The sequence below is a fragment of the Rhea pennata genome, chromosome 1 (genome assembly GCF_028389875.1).
Source record: "Rhea pennata isolate bPtePen1 chromosome 1, bPtePen1.pri, whole genome shotgun sequence".
NCBI classification, from domain to species: Eukaryota; Metazoa; Chordata; class Aves; order Rheiformes; family Rheidae; genus Rhea; species Rhea pennata.
In genome coordinates, this window is record NC_084663.1 from 102,179,789 (window position 1) to 102,206,354 (window position 26,566).

The 26,566-nt window shown below is 40.5% G+C and overlaps 3 protein-coding genes across 11 annotated transcripts in view; 1 reads left to right on the forward strand and 2 right to left on the reverse strand.

Annotated features, from left to right (window-relative positions):
* DCAF6 (DDB1 and CUL4 associated factor 6) overlaps positions 1-9,401 on the reverse strand; it is a 91,914-nt gene extending 82,513 nt beyond the window's left edge. For all 8 annotated transcript variants that reach the window (XM_062597174.1, XM_062597183.1, XM_062597165.1 and 5 more), the window contains exon 1: positions 9,155-9,401. In XM_062597174.1, coding sequence (XP_062453158.1) covers positions 9,155-9,248 — 94 coding nt within the window. In that variant the 5' untranslated portion in view covers positions 9,249-9,401. The remainder of the gene's footprint in view (positions 1-9,154) is intronic.
* A 531-nt stretch (positions 9,402-9,932) lies between these two features.
* On the forward strand, positions 9,933-18,517 carry MPC2 (mitochondrial pyruvate carrier 2). Its single transcript, XM_062597219.1, has 5 exons — positions 9,933-10,166; positions 14,401-14,441; positions 16,406-16,490; positions 17,520-17,631; positions 18,273-18,517. Exons 1-5 carry the CDS (start codon positions 10,061-10,063, stop codon positions 18,328-18,330), a joined length of 402 nt encoding a protein of 133 aa, XP_062453203.1. The 5' UTR covers positions 9,933-10,060; the 3' UTR covers positions 18,331-18,517.
* MPZL1 (myelin protein zero like 1) overlaps positions 17,241-26,566 on the reverse strand; it is a 42,178-nt gene continuing 32,852 nt past the window's right edge. For both annotated transcript variants that reach the window (XM_062597205.1, XM_062597196.1), the window contains one exon: positions 17,241-24,763. In XM_062597205.1, coding sequence (XP_062453189.1) covers positions 24,739-24,763 — 25 coding nt within the window. In that variant the 3' untranslated portion in view covers positions 17,241-24,738. The remainder of the gene's footprint in view (positions 24,764-26,566) is intronic.

A 26,566-nucleotide genomic window follows, 5' to 3' on the forward strand; every position in this document is an offset into this window, starting at 1 on the left:
AGTAGGCACATCATCTTACGGCCAAAGATTTGTGAACTAAAAAGACGGCTGCCAGTTTTTCCATTTACTTTTAAGCATCTATCAAAGGCTACTGTTTCTTCAGATCAGCCAGTAGAACTAATCATGTGATTATTTCCTGGTCTATTTTGGATAAAATTCTGGGGTAAATAAAGGCCTACTATTAAAGCTATTAAACTAACTCAATTCATACTTTTAAATAGATTAGGAAGGGATTATATCAAAGCTTACCAGCAGAACTAAAGAGATGCCTTCTAGCAAAAAAGCATTTTGCCTTTCCCACCAAGGTGTCCTATCCAAACTGAGAATTTGGACAGGCTGAAACTCATTTCAAGCACTTACTGTTCTGTATGCTTCCCTAATTAAATACACATTTTAATCTTAGGCACTGTATGAATTTTACAATGTCAGGTTTGGGGGAAGATATGAAATATAGATAGATACTTATCCCCATGAGATTACAAATACCAACACTTGGAAATTTTCCAAGATTAGAGTTTAAAGTTTCACAACTTCAAAAGTCAAGCTAAAGTACAAGTCAGGGTCTTGCTAGCAGATGATTATCAAGCAAGCCTGTGACATTACTTACATTATCACTAGGGATTTAAAATTAAAAAAAAATCTTTACTTTTAAATTTATTTGCTTGTTATACTAAATTGTCGGTATTCATCCTAGATAACAAAAGCATTGTTTAACTTAAGAGAATCTTTTATGACTGAAGAGAGTTCTCAGGACATAACAATGTTTGAAAACAAACACAAATGAGAAATGAAACATTTTTTCTTAGATCCCAGAAAAGGTAAAAAAAATACACTATAATAATAAAGCAGTAAAATCTGAATAAAGAGGGTTTTTCTGGTTTTGTTTAACAATTTTCTGTATTGATGAAGTTTCAGGAGCAGTTCAATAGGGGTTTGATAAACATCACTTCCAGTTTGGAGAGTGTTCTTTTCACAGGGAAGGGAAGGATGATCCTCTTCTTCCTTATGACATTTGCTGAACAGGAAGCAGCAGCATTCAGTTCAGTTTTATTGCAGAAAGTCTGCATACCACGAAATACGGAAATGAAGAAAATAAGGGGATATTAAAATCCTGTGATGTGGCTCAGATTCCATCTCACAATAGTCATGTTCGATATATAATGATTCAAACTATACTAAAGCATTCGGGACATATCTGAATCAGCAGCTTGCTGAGCCCCAAAGGAAGAAAAAGCAAAGACTTGCACTGAATCAGTGAAAAATCCAGCTTGCTTTGAAAGCTGGCATACCTTATATCTGGATTGATCTTCCTTATTGCTAGAAAAGGACTAGTGTTAAGTATCAACAAGTTCTTGATACATGATCAAGTTACATCCCACTAGACTATTTTGGGGACATTCACAGGACAGGAGATCAGGAACCACAAGCAAGGTAACAAGAAGTCACAGTATAGCAATGCAGTAACTTAAGAGCGACTCTGCTTAATGGTCTACCCTAATGTAGTTAATGGAAACAGTCCAACAAGAGGAGGGCTACAAGAAAATAAAGTCTAAATGGATCTCCCACATCATTGCCTCATCCTGAAATACAAATCCAGTACACAACTTGTTTTTGTAAAAAGAGACAGCTTTCATGTATCCACAGCTTATTATTACAAGATCAAGGTGCAACATAACTGTAAAGCTGTCTGAAACACTCAGTACCAACACACAGCAGTTATTTACAAAACAAGTTCTGAATACAAAGAACTGTCTTTAAAAGCATAAAATGTATATTCAGTGAAATACTGCAATCAAAAATGAAAAGACATTTCAAGTGCACACAAGTCTCTAAACTCCCCAGCTGTATGAGAAGATTCAGACTCCAAAAGTTATAAAGCAAATATATTTACATCATAAGAATGAGTATAATTTAAATAGCATAATTACCTGTGCAAAATCTTGAGATTACAACACATAGCATTACATAGCCTCATATTACACAGCAACCGTTAATACAGATCATTAACATTTAGCAGACAGACATTATGCATAAGGATAATCCCTTAAAAAAAGAAAAAAAGGTGCAGGCAGATCTGCATAATTCAGCCCATGTTAAATGTATATAACAATACTACAGGTGACTTAAAATGCCTCTTAACTTTCTGAAGGACAGAAGATAAACACTCTGTAATAGTTGTACCAACTTTTGATCACTTCCTTCTAGCTCCAGTTAGGTTGGATGTGTTTAGAGACTAGCCCATTTGGTGCCAGAAATCCCCTTTCCATTAATATTTCTTATGCTGCATGTTTACATACCACAGCAACAACATAAGTTGGTGATTTTGAAAATCAATACATCAAAACTTAATAAGCAGGTCCCAAAATCCAATCAAAAAAAAAGAACAAAACAAAACCCTTCAGAAAAAAAAAAAAACACACACACACAGAATACTGTATACCCTTGCAGATCACATTGTTTTTCATGTAGTAATGTTACTAGATTAAAAAGTTGCCTAAAAACTAATATTAAAACCCACTCTCTTCTTTCATGACAGACTGACAGAAGGCACTGCATCATCCCAGTTCCTGCACATCAATTTTTTCTTAATAGAAAACATACTAATGGGATTACTAACACTTTTATCACTGAGTAGAAGCAAGGGTGGACAATACTAAAGAAACAGAAGCAACAATAAAAATCCACAAATACAATCCAAAAAACATATAGGGAAGGTGCAACTGAGAAAAAAATCAGTGACACTGTTAACTATAAGCAAAGGTCCCTTAGCTGGTGGCAAACGAAGATAGCAAATTTACACAGTGAAGTGCCACACAGCTCTACCACATGCAGGTCCAATCAGCTCCTGCCAGTTAATTCACGCGCCTCTGCATCCATAGTTCAGTTACTCTATAAATGAAGTAATCTCAAAGATAACAGAAGGTTGATTAGACTAAGGTTAGAACTAAGTAGCCAATATCTGAACATCAGAAACATTCATACAACCTTAATCCTGCCTCCTTGCCCACATCTCATTATAGTTCTCTGGTATGTGTTAAATTATGATCAGTCAGCTTGTCTTTATTTGTTCTTCTGCCCGTATTATTTTATTTTCCTTTATAGATAGCATGCTACTTTCTACCTATCATTCTATTTTAACATTAAAATTGCTGTCTTGATTATCCCAGCTGATTTCCCTGGAAATAAAATAAGTTTCATTAATGTACCAGGATCACCCCCAATACTTTTAAAAAATTAAAAAGAAAAAAAAAAAACAACTCATGTTTCTATTTCTTCTTACAGTAACCAGTTTAAATGAGATAATAGCATGGAACCTGTTCTAGGCATAGTGTCTTCATTAAAGTCCTCAAAATTCAATTTATTATCAACTAGTCTTGTGGCTCTTCCATTCATCCATCTGCAATTTTTTAAGGACTATAGTTAATAAAAGCAAGACTCAGTAACAAGAAAAAAAAAAGATTTAAGGCTATACCTGTTCACTATACTCCCTGATGTTTTAACAATTTAAAAGTAATGTTCTTCTGCAATGCTCTTATACTTTTTAAAGTTTTTCATACAACCACTAAAAAAGCCAATAATCATACCAAATTTCCTGCCTGACATACATTAGAGTGAGCGTATTAAAGACGTTTGGTTTTGTTTCAAGGTGTATTTTCCTCTAATTCACTGATCACACTATAAATTTCAATTCTGACTCTGCTCATTTCTATTATTCAGCAAATATTACTAATGAAACAAATCCGTAGAGTTCAAATGTATCTTTCTAAAATCTTCACTTAGTCTAGTTTCATAAAGTATTTGATATGTGCCAGAATATATCACCTCTCAGCTGACATTCTGGACACATACCGAATAGCAGCGGAAGACACTGCACACCACAAACTATACCATTTACATTAAAATAGCAGTCAATCATTTGAGTTCCTGTAATCAGACAACGAAGTACATTTATAATGGTCTTTTCTCAAGTAGCAGTTAATCTGCTACAAGTGTACAAGTTTTTTTTCCTGTCCAGGAGAAAGCAACAGAAAGAATGAAAGTCTGTAGTAGTTTGAGGAATTCCTTTCACTGTCGTACTATGGGCAGCATAATTCAGGAAGAACTCAACACTCAACAGTAATACTCAATCCTATCTACATTCAGTGAGCTACTACTAGTTTTATAAACTAAGAATGTAATGAACTGTCTCTGTTATTTCAAGACTGATCTATCAGCTGTCCATGCATATGGTGGTAGCTAATCTCACCTATACTGTCTTTCAACCCAACCTATGAACAGGTGAATTAAGATACTTCGAAACTGTAATTAGCTTGGTTTTACTAGAGGTCTTCATCCTGGTAAAGGGGAGAAGCTAATCATATATATCTCCAATTAGCTCAGAAAGTTCTCGAATTTTTCCTATCTATGCAACAATATATTTACAGTTCTCTTTAGCACCAGCAGTTAAAACTTTACAGTATTTGGCCACAGTGAATATAACTACTGGTTTTCTTACAGGTAATTTACAGATTTCAAACCTCTCCCAAATTTTAAAATCAGGGGGAGAAAAAAATATTTTAAAGGGTACATCCTGACAAAAAGTTACTCTAGAATAGGAAATATATTATTTCTTTTTTTAAAAAGTGGGGAGAGGGGAAGCTCATGAGACAACACTACAACACTATGTCTAAGAAATCTGAAAAGTTTAAAAATTTCACATTACAAAAATGGAAGATATTAGAAAGGATGATGCAAACAGGAGTTTCAGAGATTAGGGAGAAATTTTGATACTTGCTTTCACTGTATCGAGCACCACAGCTCCTAACAAACACCCTGAGCAAATAACAATAATAGTAATAAAGTAATAAAAAAACTGAATTGATTCTTCTCTGCAAACTATTTTAGAATAATAGATCTTGTGTGGATAATCTGCTATGCCAGTTAATTTATAAAAAGAGTTGTCATTCTCTGCGTAGAGCCATCCTCAGAAGCATGACCCTTCACAGAAAGGCAAATCTAACTGTCACATAAAATGCTTCAAATTTTGGATCCATTTCTTTCTTGCAAGAAAACCATGCTACTATTTCTCTATTCTATTTTACAACATACTTTATGTTACAGTTCATCTATATAAAAGGCATCTATATAAAATTCTGATGACACTAAACACTTTATCTGCTGTGAGAACTGATAGGTTCATTAGTCACCGAAACATGGCCATGACTGATTCAATACAAAATAGCAACAAAGATTTTTAGCTTCTTGAGAAAGCAGAATATTGCATGACTCTGAATAATTACATTTGTCCTCCTAACTTCATTTGCAAGTTTCTAGGCAAAATTTAAATAGTATGTTACAGTAGACTACCAACATTTTATCGGTGTAAAAGCACCGTGATGATTTAAACAACTGAAGGTAGTCTGAAACTCACTTCTCATCCAAAATATGGAACATCCCATGGCAGGATCAGATTGAATCAGAGAAAAGAGTGTTACCAACAACGTCCCAGAGTAGCCTAGCTTTCTCTGGATACTTCACATATAAGTACTGTCTGAAATTGAGACTAATAGATTACAAATGCTTGAAAAAAAAATGCAGCTAATATAGATGCATCAATAGGATCCAAAGTTCCCCATATCACCACAGGTAAAATTCTTATCAAATTATAACACATGGAGGACGTGTCCCAGGCATGTATATATTCCCCCATCTCCACTACACTTTCTTTTGGAGCTCTGTCCAGAACCGAATAGGTTTTGGAGCAATTATTTAAGGAACTCACCAAATCAGACACAGTTTTGTGAGGACAAATTCCAAGAATGGGCTATCTGCACAGAAAAGTACAATATGATACACAGATCTTTCTTGGAGCAGCTATTTTTGAAAGCTGAAAGGGGATATAAATAGAATGCCACTGGATTGTCTGTTCACATGAAACTACAAAACAAAGAGAAAACTGCAGTTAGTTAGTACATTATGTCTTCCTTTAATATACAGTCACCTTCAATATTTCCTGTATTCTACACTGTAGTGAAACATTACTATCTGAATGAATGGTTCACTATACAGTTATCATTCATATACACACGTCCTCTTTCTAATGCATTGTCAACTGTATTATTGGTAATGTACTTGCTATTAATTTTCTCTTCTTTGCTGTATGAAAAAAAACAGCCAACAAAGGAATGTGCAACCTACTTCAATTTGTACCCATACTCCCAACTGTTCTGACAAATTTACAAAAAAAAAAAGGAAAAAAAAAAGCATCGACAATGCCTCAAGTCCCCAAACAGTACAGTAAGCCAGAACAAAACGCTTGACTTTCATTCCTTCTGGCTGTCAGATTGTTGAAATGGTCTAATAGGTAGAAACTTTACTTCCAGCTCAGACTAGATCAGCGAGGACCAACAATCAATGCTACCAGTCTGACTTTACCATGATCACAATCTATGCCCTAACAACAGGGCTCCTTCATAGGACTGCTGAAGTCTGAAAGCAAAAGGACTCACACATACACTAAAACTATTCACAAAAAAGCACAAGTCTGTCACCTGGTAAACCTCATATACAAGCAATCACACCTCAGAAGTCATCCTGACTAGCAGAAAAATTAATGGATACACTAAGGCCATATGTATTATTTTTAATATGTGTGATGGTTCTACAAGACAAGCACACCATCTATCATCTACAGAAAGCAACTCAAATCACTCGCAGCAGTTTACAGCCTTTAGTTAAAGACAAAATTCAGTAACTGAATTCAATAACTGAATAACTATTACCACAGCCAATAGACATGTCAACTTCAATTCAGTAGGAAGCCAGTCCCAGGTAGTATTTTATCAATGTTATAAAGCTGTGAAATATGCTTAAGTTGAACGAGAAACAGTAAATGTGAACCCTTAACCTTGCCACCAGAGTGATTTTGTTTTTAAATAAAGTTATGTACATTCTGTTGGAGCAGTATTGAGAAAAGAAATCTTAATAAATTTGAGAAAACTTGTTCAGTAGAAATTATCCTAATACTTCAACCATCAAAGGAAGAGTCACGTAAAAGCAAAGAAAAGACACCTTACAGTGCCTCTTTAAATTCTACACACACTCCTAGTTTTAATAATGAGCTTTCTGGCTCCAATTGCAGAAAAAAATACAAAAATAAACCCAGCAACCTTTACATACCCAGTCAGAAGGATACCTATTGTTCTACAACTACAGGTTAAGACAAGTCTCATCTGTGACTTGGCTGAGTACAGCTGTCAAGACATAACAAAAGTCACAATCAGTTAGACCATTGGTTTTCAACCTTTTCAGACTAGGTCAGCAAGGCCAACAATCAGTGCCACTTTTCCGACTTGAATGAGATTGCAATCTGTGTCTTAACAATGCAGCTTCTACATAGAACTGCTGAAGTCTGAAAGAGAAAAGACCCATATATACCCTGAAACTACACACACAACGTTGCAACAGGTCTGTCATCCTGCTGTAATTTTAGGACCTCGGAAAACTTTTGGTCAAAGGTTTTGTGTGAATATATGTGTTATATAATATATGTTATATACACATATACTATTCTCCATAGAAGCTGGAAATATAAATGGCAACAGCCTTGCTTTTCCTCAAACACCTTTTGTGGATTATTGAGCATTCAGGACCACAGGCAGAAAACTACCAAGTTAAACTGGATAAGGTATGCTACCTCAAATTTCACCATGAAACAAAATGAAAAACATAGCCAGAAATGCCTGCAAGGTATAAAAAAATAAATAAAAATAAATAAGTCACCATTTTTTACAATGCTGCATCTAACTTCCACCTGAAATGCTCAATGTTTTAATTCAAAAGCGGGAACTACTTCGCCATACAAACAGGAAGAAATATGTTATCAATACTCCATCTTCATGCAGAGACCCCTGAACATATCAGAGATCCACGGTGACATGTAGACTAGAACTCCAAAAACAGCAGTAAGAATTTTTTCCCCCAATATTTTAGGAAGGAGGAGGGGCAGAATGGATGTAATTTTTGCGATTACCCCCCTCCCCAAAAAAGTTATTTTACAGAAAAACACCTCCATAACACATAGGAAACTGAAAATAATAGTATTTTCTTTTAAATTTAGGGCACTTTAGTGAAATTAACTCGTTTAATGCCTGTAAAAGACAACAATGAGAAGCTGAAAATCCAGTTAGATTAGAGAAATATCCCAACCACTGAAGAGCAGTTTTGAACATAAAGGAACATTAGATAGGCACGCAATGAACGTGTTCAAGTGGCTCTGCACAGCATTACGCTTTCAAAACTCAGAAACACCTAAAAGCCATGAGAACAATCACACTATTATCCTGGTATTTACGTATTTTGTTAATAATCCTTAAAGGCTCAGGGTCAGTAAATCCTGAGCCTATTTAGCCCGCAGCATAAAATACGATTCCAGTTCTATTTTGAGCTGCAGTATCTGCCGCCGCCACGACTCCCGCAGTTAGAAAAAGCACGCGATGCGTCTGGCCGCCCAACTTAGCTACTGAATATCTCTAATGCAACAGTTTCTTCAAGGAAAAGAGTGGCGGACGAGGCCCGCCAGGGAGAGAGCAGGAGGAAGAGCGAACCGCCCCAAATAAGGCGCATAAGAGGCGGAAGAAACTTTGGAGCTGGCAGCGACCGCCTTGGTGGGACAGCCCGGCTGGGACGAGGCGCGCCGGGATCGGAAGCGAAACCACCCGAGAGCACCGAGGCGCGGCACCGGGCTGAGCTCCCCTCCCAAGGCCAGCACTCGCCCGCGGCAGGAGCGGCTGTCACCCGCGGCCATTTCGCCTCGGCTCGGACATGCACGGCCCCACTCCCTGCGAGCCGCGCCCCCCCCCCCCCCGCGCTCCTCCCCGCCGGGCGCGCGCCCAACCGTTGGGCGTCCGTTGGGCGCGCGCCTGGAGGGGCGGGAGCCGGGGAGGGGTGCGGGGGGATAATCCGCTGTCACCTGCCCTCCCCTTCCCCCGCGCGCTCGCGTGCGGAGAAGGGGGATGAACGGTTGCGGGGCGCGCGCGCAGCCGCGGGCGGCGGCAGTTGGAAGGGGTGGTCGCCCCCCCCCCTTCCTCGCCACACACACCCTTGGGGGGCCGGGAGGGAGGGAAAGGAGGAGGAGGAGGAGGAGGAAGGGCTCCGCGACGCCCCCCGCCCTTACCCAGGTAGTGCCTCCGCAGCAGGCCGGGATCCTCCAGCCCCAGGCTCCGCTTCCTCACGTCCCACAGCAGGTGGGGGCAGGACCCCCGGGACATGGCCCCGCGCGGACGGCGGGGAGGGGGAGGCTGTCAGGAGCTCCGCTGACACCGGCCGCCCCGCGCGATCACCATGGAAACCGGCAGGCCGGGCGGCCGGCGCGCGCGGCGCTCTCACGCCCGCCTCGCGCCGAGGCACCGACGGGCAGCGAGCAGCGGCGGCGGGGCCGGCGGCGGCGGCTCCGCGCCCCGCCCTCATGACGCCCCGCCCCCGCGGCGCCCCGCCCCGACCGCGGCGGGAGGGGGAGGAGAGCGCGCCGAGACTCCACGGCTCTCGCGCGAGCGGGTGACGTTACTTCAGTACGCCCCACCCCTGCCCTAGGAATGACCTACGACGACGCCGTGTTTGGCTTCGCCGGCTAAGCCGAATTGCGATCCAAGCGGTGAAGCCGCAAGGCGGCCATCTTGAGTTCGGGCGCATATGGGCCTGCCTCGGGGTTTCCCGCGTCGGCCATTTTGAAATGAGCAGTGAAGCGGCACGGCGGCCATTTTTGGGCCGGGCAGCAGGCAGCGCTGTGCCCTTCCCAAAGAAGGCCGAACACCTCTTCCGAGAGCAGTGGTGTCAGATCTCCTCTCGAGGTGGAGGAAAACAGCGCTAACCAATAGCGCTGCGCGAAGCTCGCAGCCCCGCCTCCGTTCTTGACAAGGCAGCCAATCAGCGCGCAAAAAGTCGCCCTCCTCCCCCCTGACGCTGACCGGCCAGGCGGGCGGGGTGTGCCGGGAGCCGCCGAAGGACGGCGGGTCGCTGAGGGGCAGAGCCGCCGGCGACCACCGTCCGCTCCCCGGCTCGGCCCGCTCCGCTCCGCGCCGACATGGCGGCCGCCGTGGCGGGGCTCCGCGCCTCCTACCACCGCCTGCTCGACCGCATCGAGCTGAAGCTGCCGCCGCGGCTCCGGCCCTTCTACAACCACCCAGCAGGTAGCGGCGTCCCCCGGCGCGGCCCAACGGTTCCCGGGAGGGGGGAGCGGGGAGGGCGCCGGGCAGGAGCCGAGGCGCCGGCGGCGGCGGGGTGTGTGTGTTGGGGGGGGTAGTGACCTTGGCCGGGGCCCCTTGGCGGCCTGGGGGGGCTCCCGCGGCTGGGGGCGAGGTGACCCGCCGGGAAGGGCCGGGCGGCGGCCCCTGAGCGCCGAGACTCCCCGGTGCCGCAGCGCCGGGCAGCGGGGTCCGCTGGAGAGGGTCCTCCGCCCTGGGGGACAGGGCGATCGCCCAGGGAGGCGAAAAGGAGGCAGCGGAGTCGTAGCTGTGTTACTGTTACCACTTACTGAAGGGTTGGTTCTGTCAGTTAAAAGGGTAACTTTCTTTTTTCTTTCTTTTTCTTTCTTTTTTTTTTTTTTTGTCCTTTTTTTTTTTTTTAAGCCAAACATGCCACCAATGGTTATTCTAGTTCTAGTGCCCTGCAATGCACGAGCATACTTTGATGCTATCACATGGTCTGAACTAAAAACACAGTTGGCCTAGTTATGCCCAGTCTGGAGGACAGAATGATTTCAGAACAGGCCCGAATGCTTTATCAGTCGTTTCTTTCAAGTGGATATGCTGAAAAGTAAGGGGGAGTGTTACAAGGCTTTCTGATCTGATAGCCTATTTTAAGTCCTGGTGCCTTTTGCCTTCATTTTCTTCCAAAGTTGACAGTTCCAATGAAGGGAACTTGCAGCATTTATGAAACCCTTGTTGTAGCTGAAGCACTCCTGTGGGAAAGGAAGGGCTTGAAATGAACAGTCCTTACCTGATCTAAAGTCTATGTTTACTCAAGTAAACATGTTTTTCATGTTACTAGGGAGAAACCTGTTGTAAAATGAACTGCTTCAGGGCCATTTAGGTGATATTTGTCCTATAAACAAATTTAATGGGGTAGATAAGTAGAGCACTTCATAAAATCTAAAGTTCCATAGGCTGATCCTTCCACTGTGGTGGTGGTTTTTTTGAGTGTGATAGGCATCCTTGACTCTTCACCTACCTGGAATTTGCACTGTGAAAATGGACTTTAGCTTTTAGTCAGTTGCTCCATTCTCCTGTAACAATCCTCTCTCTTGAAATGAAAGTTGTTGGTTTAAACAAATTGTAATTAAACAATTTGATGTAATTTTTCTATATTCAGAATCAGTATGTCCAGTACTTCTATTGTAAAAGTGCCAAACCTTTGGGTGCCATGTTCATCCTATCTGAAATGTAGCAGCTTGAAATTGCTTATCCTGAATATGAGGCATGGCCAGCAGTGGGAAAATCTGTGTTCTTTCTTCATCAGAACTGCAGTAATAACTGAAAAGCCTTTGGAGGTTCTCTTGCACTGATTTCTGCTTCATTGAACTGTCTGTGGGCCACTTTTGTTCACTATTATCACACTGAGATTTTTTTAAAAATCCAATTTTTAGGGGCTCAGGGTGTTTTTGTGTGTTTACACGTGTGTGTGTGTGTGTATATACACACATATTTCTTTGAGTTAGAAGAACAACTGTCATAGTCTGTATTGATGGCTTTAGTCAGAAAAGCTACAGAATAAACAGATATGAAAATTGAACTGCTGCCACTTCTGTTCACCACTGATTGTCTTAAAGGTAGGTCTTTGAGAAAGTTACACAGTACATGTCACTTTGACAGTAAACAAGTAGGTTAAAAATGAAAGATTCAAATTTTCTTTCTTGATGTCATCTATGTTGCTAATCTAATTTAGGAATAGTGCTATTATCATGAAATTATAAATCATTTGTAGCAGATAAAGGATGATGTTTCTTTTCTGGCACAAAGAAAGCTCCTGGTGAAATAATTGATGCCTGCTCTGAGAAGCTGTTCCTGTGGCTGGTGCTACATAGCACAAGGTTGCTGCAAGACAGCAAAAGGCCTGGGATAAGGGTAGAGAGCACCAACTTCCCTTGGCCACCCGCTGGCTGCCACAGATGGAGGAACACGGCAGCCACAGAGATATGCAGGACTGAGTTTTTACTGAGCTCTTGTGGCCTCTCTGGTTTGCTTTGCCTGATTAAACTCCTCAGGACAAAAATTTGTTATATTTAACATGCTTTATAAATCCTACAATACTGGTTACACTTACAATATCCAAATTAACCTCTGGTAAGTCCCTGCTCTGATACACTGTTGTAAAATTCATCCTTGGAAAACACTTGGGGTGTAACTGTCTAGGAAGAGCTTGCTTTGTCTGGGGAATTCTCCTTAACTGGAGTACCTTCTGGAGAGCTATGCAGTTTATGCAGTTTAACAGTTTTTCCATGTAACAAGCTTGTCTTGGCATCTTGTTTGTCTCAAACAGTTTCTTTCTTTTACTTTTGTAGTCAGTAGGTTTAAATTATCAAGTTATTGTTAATAAAAATTAATGTAACTCTTGAAACTTTTACTAGTTGTTTAAGGAGTGCTGATTTAATAATTTATTACTCCCCCACACACATTCTCTAGTATCCCAAATCTGAATTTGTATTTTAGAAGAAAATAGATAGTAGTAATTAAAGTAACTTTTATGGGACTTTCGTAAGACTTAGACCAAATTAGAAAGATCTATAAAATACTGAGTAGCTGTTTAAGAAAATAACTGAAATTTACATCTTTCAAGCATAAGTATTGACTTGTATTTATTCAACAATTTGAGAAAGTTTTAGTGGCTGCTGAATCCCATGCATCCTAAAAAATCTTGATTAGGGAGAAATGTTCTATGTTCTTAAAGTATAAAGTAATGTGGTAATAGTTATTAGCTGCAGAGTGAAACTCGATCACTATCTCAAGCAGTGTGAGTCTAAGAGGACTTTATGCAAAGTTGCCAAGCGGGTTTTTGTTGCATTCTGTGTTCCAGTTGCCCTACCCTTTTGTAAGGCTCAGTAGGCTTTAGGGTGATGCAGCAACTGATATTTGTAACAGTAATACTTATCCCCAAAACTATGAGTTGCTTCATAGGTGCTTGCTGTAGAAACCTGTCAGTTAACTTTTCTCAAGTCAGTTTTAAATAAGAGGATGCTTAAAACAAAGAGTATGAACAGTTACTGTAATGCTGTTTCAGGGCTGTATTGTTAGTAGAAAAATTTGCACACAAAATCAAGCAACCAAAGTCCCACTGTATGTCATTCCTATTTGAAAGCATTGACTCTTAATATGTAATATATCAAAGTAAAAATTTGGCTTTATCTTGCATGTTATGCAAATGCTGGACAGTGGCCTAGAAAGAATTAAAACTTACTATGATTTGACTAAATCAGCCCAACTGTCCTGACTGGTTGATATTTTGGGTCATGGTCCCTCTTTAAGACTTGGAGTGATAGCCCTTGCTGAGTGATTTCTGGTATGGTTGACAGCCTGTGGATTGTAGGTGTAGCATAACAATATTTGTCTGTTTTAATCAACCATTTCTAGTTTTGGCACCATTGTAGCATGTATGTATTTGTAGGAGAGATGTTTCTCCCCCAAATTCCTTTCTATGGCTTTCTTTTTTCTTCTTTTCTTCCCACAGGCTTCTACCATAATCCTCCTTTGACTGTGGGAGGACTCGGGCGGGGGGGGGGGGGAGGTTGATTGGGTGGGGAGCACTGCTTCTGCTAGAAAGATGTGGGTGTTCAGAGATGGAGATTAGAAGTGCATGAGGACAATTCCTTGTCACATGTAGTACTACTTGTATTTTCAGTTTTTACTGTTTCTTTAACCATCCAGTATTGCTGGGCAGGATGTCTGTTGTACCAATAGATGGGCTATGATTTTTGGGGAGGGAAAGACAGGCTTACTACAGTGTCAGTAATATTTTGGGGTTTTGGATCACAAGATTCAGTTCACAAAGATTTCAGATAGCAGCTCCGTTAGATTAGTTCTGGAGCCCTTTTTAATCTCTATAAAGAAACCATTTTCACTATTCCTAGGGCTGATCTTAAACTTTGTTTTTGATTGTAAATGGATTTTGCCTGCTGTAGCTTCCTCACTTGCTTAAAAATAAAATATAAAATCACACCTGTCTGTTGCAAAAATAGGTGGTCTGATTATATAACTGAAGGTTGATGCATTGAGCTGATGAAATATGATTAGGTGATCATGCTTCTACAGTGGTAGAAATTATGCCAGTGTATACACTTCATTATTTCAAAACAAACCCAAACTTACTATAGATTTTTAAATAGCCTATATCTTGCTAAATAATTTTTTTTTCTTCTCATCCCCCACCTAGGTCCCAAAACAGTGTTTTTCTGGGCACCTATTATGAAATGGGTACGTATAAGATCCCAACTGGCATCTGGATGTTGATCAGAAGACAATTTGCAGCAGCCCATTTGGCAAGCAGTAGTTTCCCAACAGATACATGAGCCTACTGTAGGATTTAATGCCAAGGCTTTAATGTTTAATATATGGAAAGGAAATAAATAGTCCTAGTAACATATAGCACAACATAAGGATGCAGGGGAAAAAAGAATAAGGCTTTGTGAAAACTTGTAAGAATTTCACTGAAAGTTTCCCAAAAACTCTCTCTTCATAGAACACTAACTCCTGTTCAAAGTACAGATGAGCTGGCGTAATTCAAAACTCCTAAAGCTAGTAATTTTTCTGAGGCTGAAGAATTTGAAGAGTATTGTCAGGAGGCCAGTTTCCAAGCTTGAAGTCAGGTTAAAGTAGGTAAGAGTGCAAGGTATTCTTGATTAAGATACATATGCAATTACTAGTGGATGTGAATCACAACTGAGTTTGACTCCTGTAGCTCATGCACCGTAGGATATAGACTTACTGTTGCTTTCCTTAAAAGCCAATGCATTACTTGCCTCTGCTACTTAAAAAAAATAAAATAAAAGGAGAGTGGCAGGAGAGAAGGCAACTGACACTTATCCTGCGGTTCTGCTTCCCAACTAGTTACATTACTCAGCTGTGTCTGCACAAGCGACATATGCCTAGCCCAAATTCACTGCACTTTCTTTAGTTTTTTAATTGGTGAAGATAAAATAAATGAGCTATAATATAAAGCTGCTTGATCTCCTTGTTTAATAACATGATAACCAGCAAGGATACAACCTCTTCTTCCTATTGCTAGCCGGTTCATAAGTTTCCTACTGTGAACCCCTATTTTTTTTTTTAATCTTGAGCTATGCATATTATGCTCTTATGCTGTAGCTCATTTTCTTTGTCAGTCTAAACTGGAGCTGCAGCAATCTCCTTTCTTAGAGGTCTCCCAGGCAACGTGCTCTTGAGCCTCAGCATACGGGCTCCTTTTTTGAGTAGGTTGCTGATGACTACTGCTGTCAAAAGAGCTAATATACAACAGCTTTTCTCCTGTGAAGGTGCAGGAAGACCTCTCTAAGCTCACAGTGAAGTTCTGCACTGAGAAATTGGAATGACTTTTTCTCTCTGTGGTAGAAGCGAGTTTACTGCAGTTATCCTTTCCCCTGTGTGCTGAAACTCTGTACCTTAGAGGCACTGCTGCAGCAACATCAAGTGATGCAGTGGGGCTGCACAGTGAAGTTTCTAGCCTTAAAAGCTGGCTTCTTGACTGAAGTCAAAGGAGTTCTTAGTGGCAGTCAGTAAATTAAAAGCTCTAGTTTTCATTTTGTTTTAGGGAACCCCTGTAACAAAACATCAAATTATTTCCAGTAGAGGGCAGTAATGCAACAGAACAAATCAAGCAGCATACTTGCTAGTGATGTTCTGAAGTAAATTAGCCAAGCTGTTCCTCGCTTCACCTGGAAATTTTCTGCTTTTAATAATGTTACATTAAAAAATAATTGCTTTTACCTCCTTAGATAAAGCTAAGAGAAAACAACATGGTGTCACTCCTACACCTTTACCTAAGCTTCAGCTTAGAAGAACCAATAGAAGAGTGGTATTTAGACAAGCTTCCACTTGCTATATGAAAGCTAGTTTGTGCATAGAGCAGAACAAAAAGGGAATGCACTGTACTTGTGTTAACTTTGTTCTTAAACTAATGCAAAGTTGTCACTGCCTATGATTGTATTGCAGACTGTTCCTAAAAACATCCCCATATTTGTCCTTATTCCCACCACAAGGGACTAGAAGTGAATGGTATCTCTAAGAGTCTAATTACTCTGTTCAAACAGAGTATCCCATCTCCTGCATAATACATATAGAATAAGCACCGAGCTATGAAGCAGCTTCTCTTTTTAAAGCATTTTTATCTTTTACAGTAGGTCTCGGTACTGGATTGAGACTCACTGAATTTCTCTTTACAGGGTTTAGTATGTGCTGGAATGGCTGATATGACCAGACCGGCAGAAAAGCTGAGCACAGCACAGTCTGCAGTATTAATGGCTACAGGTAAACACATTGTTACACTGTGTGCTGTCTAAAATTGTATCCACACCTTCCTGAATTCTGTTAGTATTAATCCATTTCTACTAGTAAGAAAAGTCTTAATTACGGTATGTTAGCTGTCACTATTGCTAATGCATAGTAGTTCTAGCAGAGACCTCTGTGCTCTTGCTTATTAAAAGTTCTGTCATTATACAATGGAGCTTTCCATGAGTGTCCTAATTTGGAATTGTCCACAGCAAACTGTTATGAGTTTCATTTGTAAATTACAATGATGTAATTCATTCCAGTAAGTGTCCTCTTTCGCTTCAGGTCAAGTAACTTTGAAATTGGTCCAGAATATAGTGGCTTTTTATAGAGCGGACTTCAAGGGATTAAACAATGCTAGGGTAATTTTACTAACATAACTGGAAAGAATCTCCGTGTACTAAAAGGACTTCGAAGCACTGCTATACAGATTGTTGCAGTACTATCTGCCATGAGTTTCCACATGGCCAAAAACAATATTCCATATCCAAGTTGTTATACCAAATCATTGGGGGGGGGGGGAACGACGACAAGTAAAGCTAAAATCAAAGCTACAATTGGTACTTTCTTCCTCCTCTGAACTTTATTTTGAAATCTGACACAGTGCTGTTCTGCATGGTATGTAGATATGTTATTTACTGATACATTCTGTAATCTCTAAACTGGTGAAGATTCTACAGCAAAATACCAGTACCCTGCAGCTGTGCTGGAGAATTAAAGTGAAGACTGTTGTAGAGTACACAAGGATCTTTATTTGATATTAAGACTATGACTGAAGGTATTGTCTAGTTGCATTATTCTGAAAAAAGGTAATACATACCAATAGCTCTCCCACTGCTGTTTAATGTGTTTCTAACTGAGAAACAGCAATTGCTTTAGAAAAGCAGTTGTCTAACACAACTGTAAAAGTTAAACTAGCCCATGGTTCTATCTCTAAACTTAAAGGAATGTTTAAAAATTACTCAAGTTAGATATTTAAACTTTTGTTTTTTCCTGTTTTTCCAACAGGCCTTATTTGGTCAAGGTACTCTCTAGTTATTATTCCTAAAAACTGGAGCCTGTTTGCTGTGAACTTCTTTGTTGGCTGCGCTGGTGGTTCTCAACTCTTCCGAATATGGAGGTATATAATAAGGGCTACTCTCCACTTGGTATTTAAATAAGCTCTCATATTACCTAATCTTAATCAGAAACTTAAAAATCCCCCTGGCCTTGCTGGCAGTGTAACATGCAAGAGAAACTTGGCAATTAAATAATGCAGATCTTTTGTACTACCGTGTTACTCTCCCAGCTTAGTAGCGGTGAAGCTTCCCAGCACCTTCAGTATAACTACAGCATGTCTTAAGGAATGTTCTACTTAAGCTGCAGTGTCTGGGTTTAACCCATTCTTTAAAAGCAGTATGTCTGAATTAAAAACTGACAGCAGTGCAAAGCTTAGGCATGGGAGAAAGTTTGGGCTTTCTATCAATCAATGTTGAATGTTGCCATTGCTGGACCATCGAAAGGTCCATTAGCAAAGCAGCATCTGAAAAACAGTTCTTTCTTGAAGGCAAATTTGGACCTCTCTGAGTTTTTTCAATACTGGCCAGGAAAGAGGTAAAACTTAGCAACTAATTGAGAGCTTTTTACATAAGCTAGCTTATCCTGAGTTTTGACCTTCAAGCCTGCTGTAATTTTGAACCTCCTTTGCCAACTAGGTTGTTGTGAAGACACCTGTTATAATTTTAATCAGTATTCTTAGTTGGATTTTTTTTTTCTCTTTAGGTATAATCGGGAGCTAAAAGCAAAACAACAAGAGCAGTTGCCACAAAAGGATGCTTAACCCTACAGCCCAAACCCAGCTACACACAAACCCTTCCCAGTGGGACCTAGCGTCACTAATTTTAATATTTTCCTCTAAGTAATGAAAGAGGAAATCTAAATATCTGAAGAGCAAGAGTTTTCTAAGTGCAAATAACAAAGTAACTCTATGCATTTAATTAAAGTGCAACCTTTTAAATTTAAGTAAACTTGCATGTCCTGTGTTGGGAAGTTGTATTGCTGTCCTGTGTAGGGAAGTTGTATTGCATCTTTACAAAACACATTCCACTGTCTGTTTCTTTTATTACCTTAGCTGGTTCTACTGAACAGTGCCAGGAATAGCACGATGTTGGTGACAGTAAACCAGAACCTCAGACTGAAGTGTTCCATGTCACAGTGTGTCCTGTCCAGTGGCTGGGCACCACTGAAAAGAGTCAGGCAAGTGACAAGAGGCAATGGGCACAAACTGAAACATAGGAAGTTCTGCCTGAATATGAGGAAGAACCTCTTTACTGTGAGAGTGACCACGCACTGGCACAGGTTGCCCAGAGAGGTTGTGGAGTCTCCTTCTCTGGAGACAGTCAAAACCCACCTGGAAGCGATGGTGTCTAACATGCTCTAAGTGACCCTGCTTGAGCAGGGGGGGAGTTGGACTAGATCTCAAGAGGTGCCTTCCAACCTCAACTGTTCTGTGATTCTGTGAGACCGGCGTGGGGTTTTACCATACTTCCAATAACCAGTGGCATCTGCATATTATTTCCTGCTGCTTTTCCTTGGTATTTAAAGGATACTCTCTTCAGCTTCAGCTGTGTGCATTAATTTGTTTCCCAGCTACCAGAATCTTTGGCAAGAACAGGGCTAGCATGTATGTGTCCAGTGGTGTTTTAGGTACTGTCATCCTCTGCAACTACAGGCAGAAAAGGGCATACCTAAGAACCTTGCTTTTGGGAATGTGAAAAGTAAACAGCCAAAACTTCTAGTACTCACTTACCCTCTCCTTAAGTACATGTGCACTTCCTATGAAAATGCACACTCAGAAAATGCTTACTTCAGAACAAACACCATCATCTTAAGGAAATAGCAGTGGTCTGTTCCCATCTGTGGCATATTCATGAATGAATATATAAGCTTTCCCTGAAAGTCAATACCTTTCCCTGCTTACTCCAGAGAACAATGTGCCAGTACAAAATAACTTCAGAGCAAAGGCTACACATTACTCTATAAGAGCCCATCTGTTATTGAAAAATATAAGGCAGTTGTGCTTAGAACATGGCATCAGCTTCATCTGGCTTGCTGTCACAGTGACTCCTTCCACCAAAGCCAGAAGTAAGTCAGTAGCAGAGCTTGGAGCTTTAGATTCAGAAGAGCAAGACAGCCAAGGGACAATAGCCTCTTCAGTATTCAGTAAAATGGATACCGTCAAATACTAGAGTATTGCCATGTCCTCTCATTAAATCTTTTCCCTCTTTTCCTCACAGTCCCTCTTGAGTTACCAAATAATGGCATGACAATAGTGGTGAGGAGAGGAAACTGTTCTACGGTTACAAGAGCTACAGCACCTTGTGGCACTGAAGTCCTCTCCTTCTCACCCTCTGTATAATGCTGTGTTGTCTTATCCAGTACAAAGTATTTGTGCGCAGTAGTAAAGAAGTATTTTTTTCTTCTGGCAAGACGTTTCTGATTAGTAAGATGTCCCAGATACTCTGCCAGAAGTTATCCTGCTATGAAACTTGCTCTTTATTTTTCTGTTTCTGCTACAGACTTTCAGGGTAGCCTTAAGTCATTTCACTTGTATTTCTTAATTCTCTTAGCTTCAGTGGTAATTCTGAGTAACAATTCAAATGGTGAACTCTCCAGCTGTGTGTTATTTGCTGAGCTGACAGTGACCATAGCAAGAATACTGTCAGGAAGACAGAGGGTCCCCCTCCCTTTGCAGTCCCTAACCAGATGAGACTTATCCAGTAAACCAGCAATGGGAAAAGAGTGTATTAAAATATTGACAAGATTACAATAGAAAACATGAAAGTCAATTCAAGAAAAAATATCCATGATGACTGTTTTGAGATGACTCTGTAAAAGCAAAAGCACAAACAGTTGCTACACGGGCACTTTATGTGTAATCAGGCCATGCAATGCATCTCTAGCTCCCTCATACAGATTATACACCCATCTTATAGGTGTTTGTTCTCTTGCATACCTCCAAGATAGAGGTTTACAAAAAGAAAAGTATCTGGTCTATCTGTTTCCTATTACATTTACCACATAAAGCAGCTGGCTTTGTAGGGAGACAGAAAGATTGCACAGCACACTGATCTCAAAAGGCATTGAGCTTACATTTTAGAGAGTGCAAAAATACCTTTAAATAAAAGGACTCATCAGCTAGTAAAGAGAAGGGAAAGAGAAGCCTCAAAGAGCATAATTGCTGAGCATAGTTGATATTATGATTTTGTAGTCTCCCATATAAAATGTTACCTAAATATTAGCACCACAGGGGTGTGTGTGGCCACAGAATGTTACCTACCTCACCTTGACAGTTTTAAAAACAGTGTCACCTAGTACACAATAAGAACATTTTGTATTTGAGGTCCTAGGCTGATAAATGAATGATGTAAAATTCCAAAACAAGCTTTCAAAACAGACTGAGGGTATTTTGGTTATAAATCAAACAGCCCACAATTTACCTCAGTGAATCTACTCTAAGGGAAAGCAGCTTCTAAGTTGCATATGCACATTTACTGCAGTTACAAGACAGATGGTTACCTAAACAGTTCTCACAGATTTAAAAAAGTTTTAAAACCTAATTCCAGTTTTTCTAGTCACAAACTGAAATAGCACAAAAGCTTTGAGAGAAAACAAAACCCTACAGGTGTCCAGTTAGAAATGACATGTCATGCAATTAGTTACAGGGACAGATCTGCTACCCTGTAATGGTTCTTAATGCTATTTAATGAACATGCTGACCACCTCCTCTACAGAACAACTGCTGAATTCAGAAGGGGCAATGGAGATTTGATGTACTGATTTACTGCTGACTTACTCAGATTCTCACCTTATGGTTCATTTCATCATTTTCTGGTAATCAACAATAGGGAAGAGTATATCCGCTGTCAGTACAAAGGTAAAACTTTTTTTCCATCTAGAAGGGAGAAGACAGGCCAAGATGAATATCTATATTGCTGTCTCTAGGGGGTGCAAGTTGGCTTAGCAGCCAGAGCCCAAGGTGACAATCCAAAACAGCACTCTTACAATGACTGCAAGGTCTGCTTTACATGTAAATGACCTTTATCCTCACAGCAGAAAAACACATTTGAGATTGATGCTAGTTTAGTGTCACTGTGCATTAAAACCTGAATGACAAATAAAGAATTCACTGTAAATCCTTTATGTCACACAGATCCTCCCCAACTCCATTATCCAAGTTACTGCTCACCTGCTCACTTTAACAGTTTCATCATTTGTTACTTCCTCAAGGGAGGCTATCTGCTGCTCAGCTGTGCTTCAGCAAGCCTGCCAGCTGCACTTTTTTTTTTTTTTTTTTTCAGTAAAACATGATCTTTAAAGGAGCCAGTAGCAGTATTGTAGCAGGACAAGGATGGCACAAATAACATTCCTCAAAGCCCAAGCTGTTCCTTTCCATATACAAAAAACAGCAACAGGGATTAAGAGGATAGCAGGATAGCAGCACAGAAAACAGAATTAAGTTTCTGGTCAGCCATAACACCAGGATCTGACAACACAGTCTGGCTTTAATCTCAGTCTGCTACCTATCAAGAAGTAGAAGTCCTCTATCACATGAGACCTTGCTAATCAACTTAGCATCAGTCCCTTTTTGGGTTACCATTTCTGATTAAAAAAAGGTAAAGCATCCAGAGGAACAGGAAGTTCACAACAGTTTTAGTCAGATATTGCCTCAAGTTCTTTTGACTTAAATCTGAATAAGTTATTTTAACAGCTGTGTTGTAAAAGCTGTCTATTCTAGTCAAGCAACATTGTTCATGTTTCCATGAAAAAAATGAATTCAACATCCTTCAGACTACAGAAGGATTAAGACTGAGGTCTGATATTCCTGGGAGTAAGAAAGTTGGTTTCTTTCTAAAAAGGAGTCCAGCATTTTAAAAAAATACTACCTAGTTTATTCTGCCTTCACAGAGAGGACACAAAGAGCCTTGCAATGAGCCTTCTCAGTACAGGCTATATTCATGTACCTGTAGCTAATCAAAAGTAATGAAAGATGTTTCCTAAAGTCAGCACCAGAAGTAACAGGATTGTGCTCAGATTTTCCAGTATATTCCAGCATAAGAGAACATTAGTAACAGAAAACAGCAGAGCCAAGGCCAGCCCTATCTTCTCATAGCAGCAGGTTTTTAATGGTTCAGTTCATCACATTTCCCTTACTCCAAAATATCAGGAGAGAAAGACTGTGCGGACCAAAATGAAGTTTTTCAATCAACCATCTCAAAAGCTTCTGTTTCCTGCTAAGTGTAAAACATACTAGGGAGTAGCAGCCTGCCAGACAGGGAAAGCAGCAGCAGGACTCATCCTGATTTTAGTCAGGCTTCTAACAAAGGCAGGTATTGTCAGAAAACAAAGTGTGATCCTGACAAAGTAATATACAGTTGGTGTACCCAACTTCATTGGGAAAAAATGCACTTTACTCAAAATAGTTATCAAAGTTTTCATTATCACAAGTAAAGTTTCACTGTCAAATTGTCTAAAGCATTTCCAAAAGGGTTTGCCATGGGCCTAAACTAAATATTTTTCAAATTACTTGACGACACCGTGGAATGCAAGCTAAAGTTTGCAGATATCAAGCTAAAGAGTGTTGCAGGCTCACTGGAGGACAGGATGAGAATTCAAAGAAAATTTTCTTCTGACAAGTCAAAGATGAGGTCTGAAAAAGCTGTAACAGAATTTCAGCAGAGACAAACAGATCGCACTAGGAAATAGTAAGAACCAGTGAGAAGGGGCTACAGCAATCAAACTGAACATGACTTACTGCTACAGAAAAGCCAACATCGCATTAGGATGTACAAAACAGAAATCTTTCTGCTATACACTACTCTGGTAAGACCTCAGCTAGAATGCCATTTCTAGTTTTCAGCACCAGATTTCAGGATACAAATGGACCAGCTAAAGAAAGATCCTCTTCAGCAGAAAGGAATGATAGAAATCTGTAACAATCTATGAGGAGTGTATTCTAGAAACAAGAAGCTGGGAAATAATGCTCAAGTAATCGGCTTGCAAAGTGGAAGGAAATAAACTGTCCTCCACATCCTCTGTGCAAAGACAGGCAACACTAGAGGACAGGACAGGACAGGACAGGAGAGGAGAGGAGAGGAGAGGAGAGGAGAGGAGAAGAAGAGAGGAAAGGTGAAACCCTAGATTGCCTCCACAGGTCATTCTGCCTCCATTAAAGATTTTCAGGGATAGAAAAACCATCTCTAAAGAAGTGACAGAGGTACAATGGAGCCAAGAGGGAGAGCTGAGGGGACAGAGTAACTTCAAGATCCCCTGGAGTCCTTTTTTGTGCTTACATGAAATGACAGAGTTTCACAGAAGAAATATTTAATTGAAAGGTTCAATGGAATCTGAGGCAGTCACACAGAGCTATAGCTTCCTATCCCTTTAACTCACCAGCTCTGAAGTTTTTACAAGTAAACTACCACTTCACAAATCTGATAGACCAACACTATCCCTGTATCTTAAAGGACTCGGCTTGAGTATATGGGCTCAATACAGCAGTAAACAATTCCGTGACTGTGTTATATAGGTCAGGTAGGCCTAAAAGTTTCCTTCACTCACAACAGTATGACACAAAATCTCTGACAGCTAGAAGTCACAGCTTGGCTTACCAGATTGAGTGAAAATGTCTAGTTTATATAAAATTTGTAGTGAGATTCTGACCAAGGAAAAATGAATGCCCTGTAAAGGTTCCTCATCAAAAAAAAAAAAAAAAAAAAAAAAAAGGCTCCATAAGCAAAAAAAAAGAATCTCCAGGTCAATCTAGAATCTTCAGGCATCTTCCAGTTTCTTCATTAATAATCAAGATAAAAATATTTAAAAATTGTGATGCGAGTTTTCACTTTCTCTCTCGTCATACAAGATACAAAAAAAGAATATTGGCAATTTATAAGCAGAATTCTTACCGCATTTCAACATGCAACACTGGTCTCACTTCTGTACGATTAAATAGACTATTTACACACAATACATATATATCTTTCCCTCTGTATGCACATGCATTGGTCCTAGCCTAGGCATCAAAGGCCACATGTGAGTTCTCTGGGTCAAATTTTGTTCAAGCAATTCCAGTCTGAATGTGTGTTTTGCTTTGGATAAGTTAGGATCTCCTCTCAGTTCTTCCGAATGTCAGCATAGACCACAGACTCTGACTTGTTAATCTTGTCGCTGTGCTGTCCTCCGGAGTGATCTAACTGCGCATAAATGACTGGGCCCTGGAAATGAAATAAAAAAACACAATCAATATTTTTCAGAATAGGTCACACCACCCTTCCCTTCTGCAAGAGCTACAGCTGAGACCAAAATAAAGCAAGGCTACAGAACTTTTATGATTGCTAATGGCACTTTGAAGCAAGTGAAATGAGCCCTCACCTATACATGAGCTCTAGTCTGCCACCTTTCTCCTACCAGGAGCATGCCAAACAGCAAAATGTCCTCCCTTTAATACTGTTAAAGTTGTGCATGCCTTCACACAAAAAGCAAAATCTAGAATTCTTCATTCTGAAAAGCAGCATTTCTTAGATGTTAGGGAACAGAGATAGATACATAGGTTAGTCAGATGCATGTCAAGTTTAACACCTTTACAGGAGAAACTGTATTACAGGTCTACTGGTAGACAGCAGCACATTTCATCTACTACCACTCAAGTCCTGTAAACCTCAGTGCAGCCATAGCACTGAGACAATGAGGAAGAGGGAGAGAACAAACCTGCAGCCACCTCATGATATCACAGTCACTGCTCAAGCAAGCAATGGGATCAAAACTACACAGCAGCAAGCCAAAAAATGCTAAAACACTACAATAATGCAAATTCTTACCCCATTTTCAAGCCAATCCAGCCCAGAGTTAAAGAGCTAAAACTGAATCCTTCACCTCTTGGGCCATCAAGGCTCCCTTGTCATGTTACAGAGCAACCTGAGGCATGGTGCAGGCCCTGAAACTAGAGCACTCCCCATGACCATCACGCCTGACTTCTCCACACATGAGATAATTGTGCTATCTTGGTTCAGTCTCTTCAGCATTGCCCAACACTGACAGCTATGGTCAGGCTTTCCCTCAAAATGACTACAGTAACAAGTGCCACTGCAGATGCACCAGGTGAGCACAGCCACACACCTTTGCTGGAGTTGCTAGAGGGAAGTGGAGAACCTTACATGCCATGTTTCAGCAGAGCATTCAAACATGGCAGCACCTTCCTGAAGCACCATGCACTCCAAAACAGAGCCTACAGCAAAGGGAACAACAACTATTTGAGATGATGTGAGGAAGGACTTCAGCCTATGAAGAGCAGATACCTGGCAGTTTCAGTTACAGTTGGGACCTTTAGGGAAAGGAACACCTGGCCTGCAGCTCTGATTCCGCATACCCAGCTGAAAGAAGCACAGAGCAGAAGGCTGTGACCACCTACCATGTGATCTCCATGGAAAAACCACACACACAAACACTAGCTGTGCAGGAGAGAAAGGGACTCTCCACATGGCAGGGCATTACAAGGAGAGGTCTTTTTGTTTGGTTGTGTTTTTTTTTTTCTCTCTAAAACCATTTCATCTATTTTACTCCATTTTTCTGTTTCTCTTATCTCCCAGGGAGAAACAGCCTTCACAGGCATTTCTCCCATTCCTTTTCTCTCCAGTTCTTTTGATATCCTCTCAAATTAAAAAACATTTCTATGGAACTAACCCAGAAACCCTTCCAATCTATCTTCCGAAACAATTAAGAGCCAGAGATTAAAACAATCCATCTATATAGAAAATAAAGGACCACAGGTACACTTCTGAGTAGCACTTCCCCTGCCCCACCCCCCACAACACAACAGCAAAGCATAAACTTTCTAAATATCTTGTTCTCTTCTTCCAGAAGCAGTTCAAACCCAAATTTTCTACCTTCCAAGTCAAGTAGTTTTCAAATTATAAAGAAAAAAAAGAGGAAAGGGATAAAAGAATGGACAGTTGTGAGCAGATATAAACTCCTGAATGCAAATAACAGAGAAAAAATGTCTGAAAAAGACAGAGATGTTG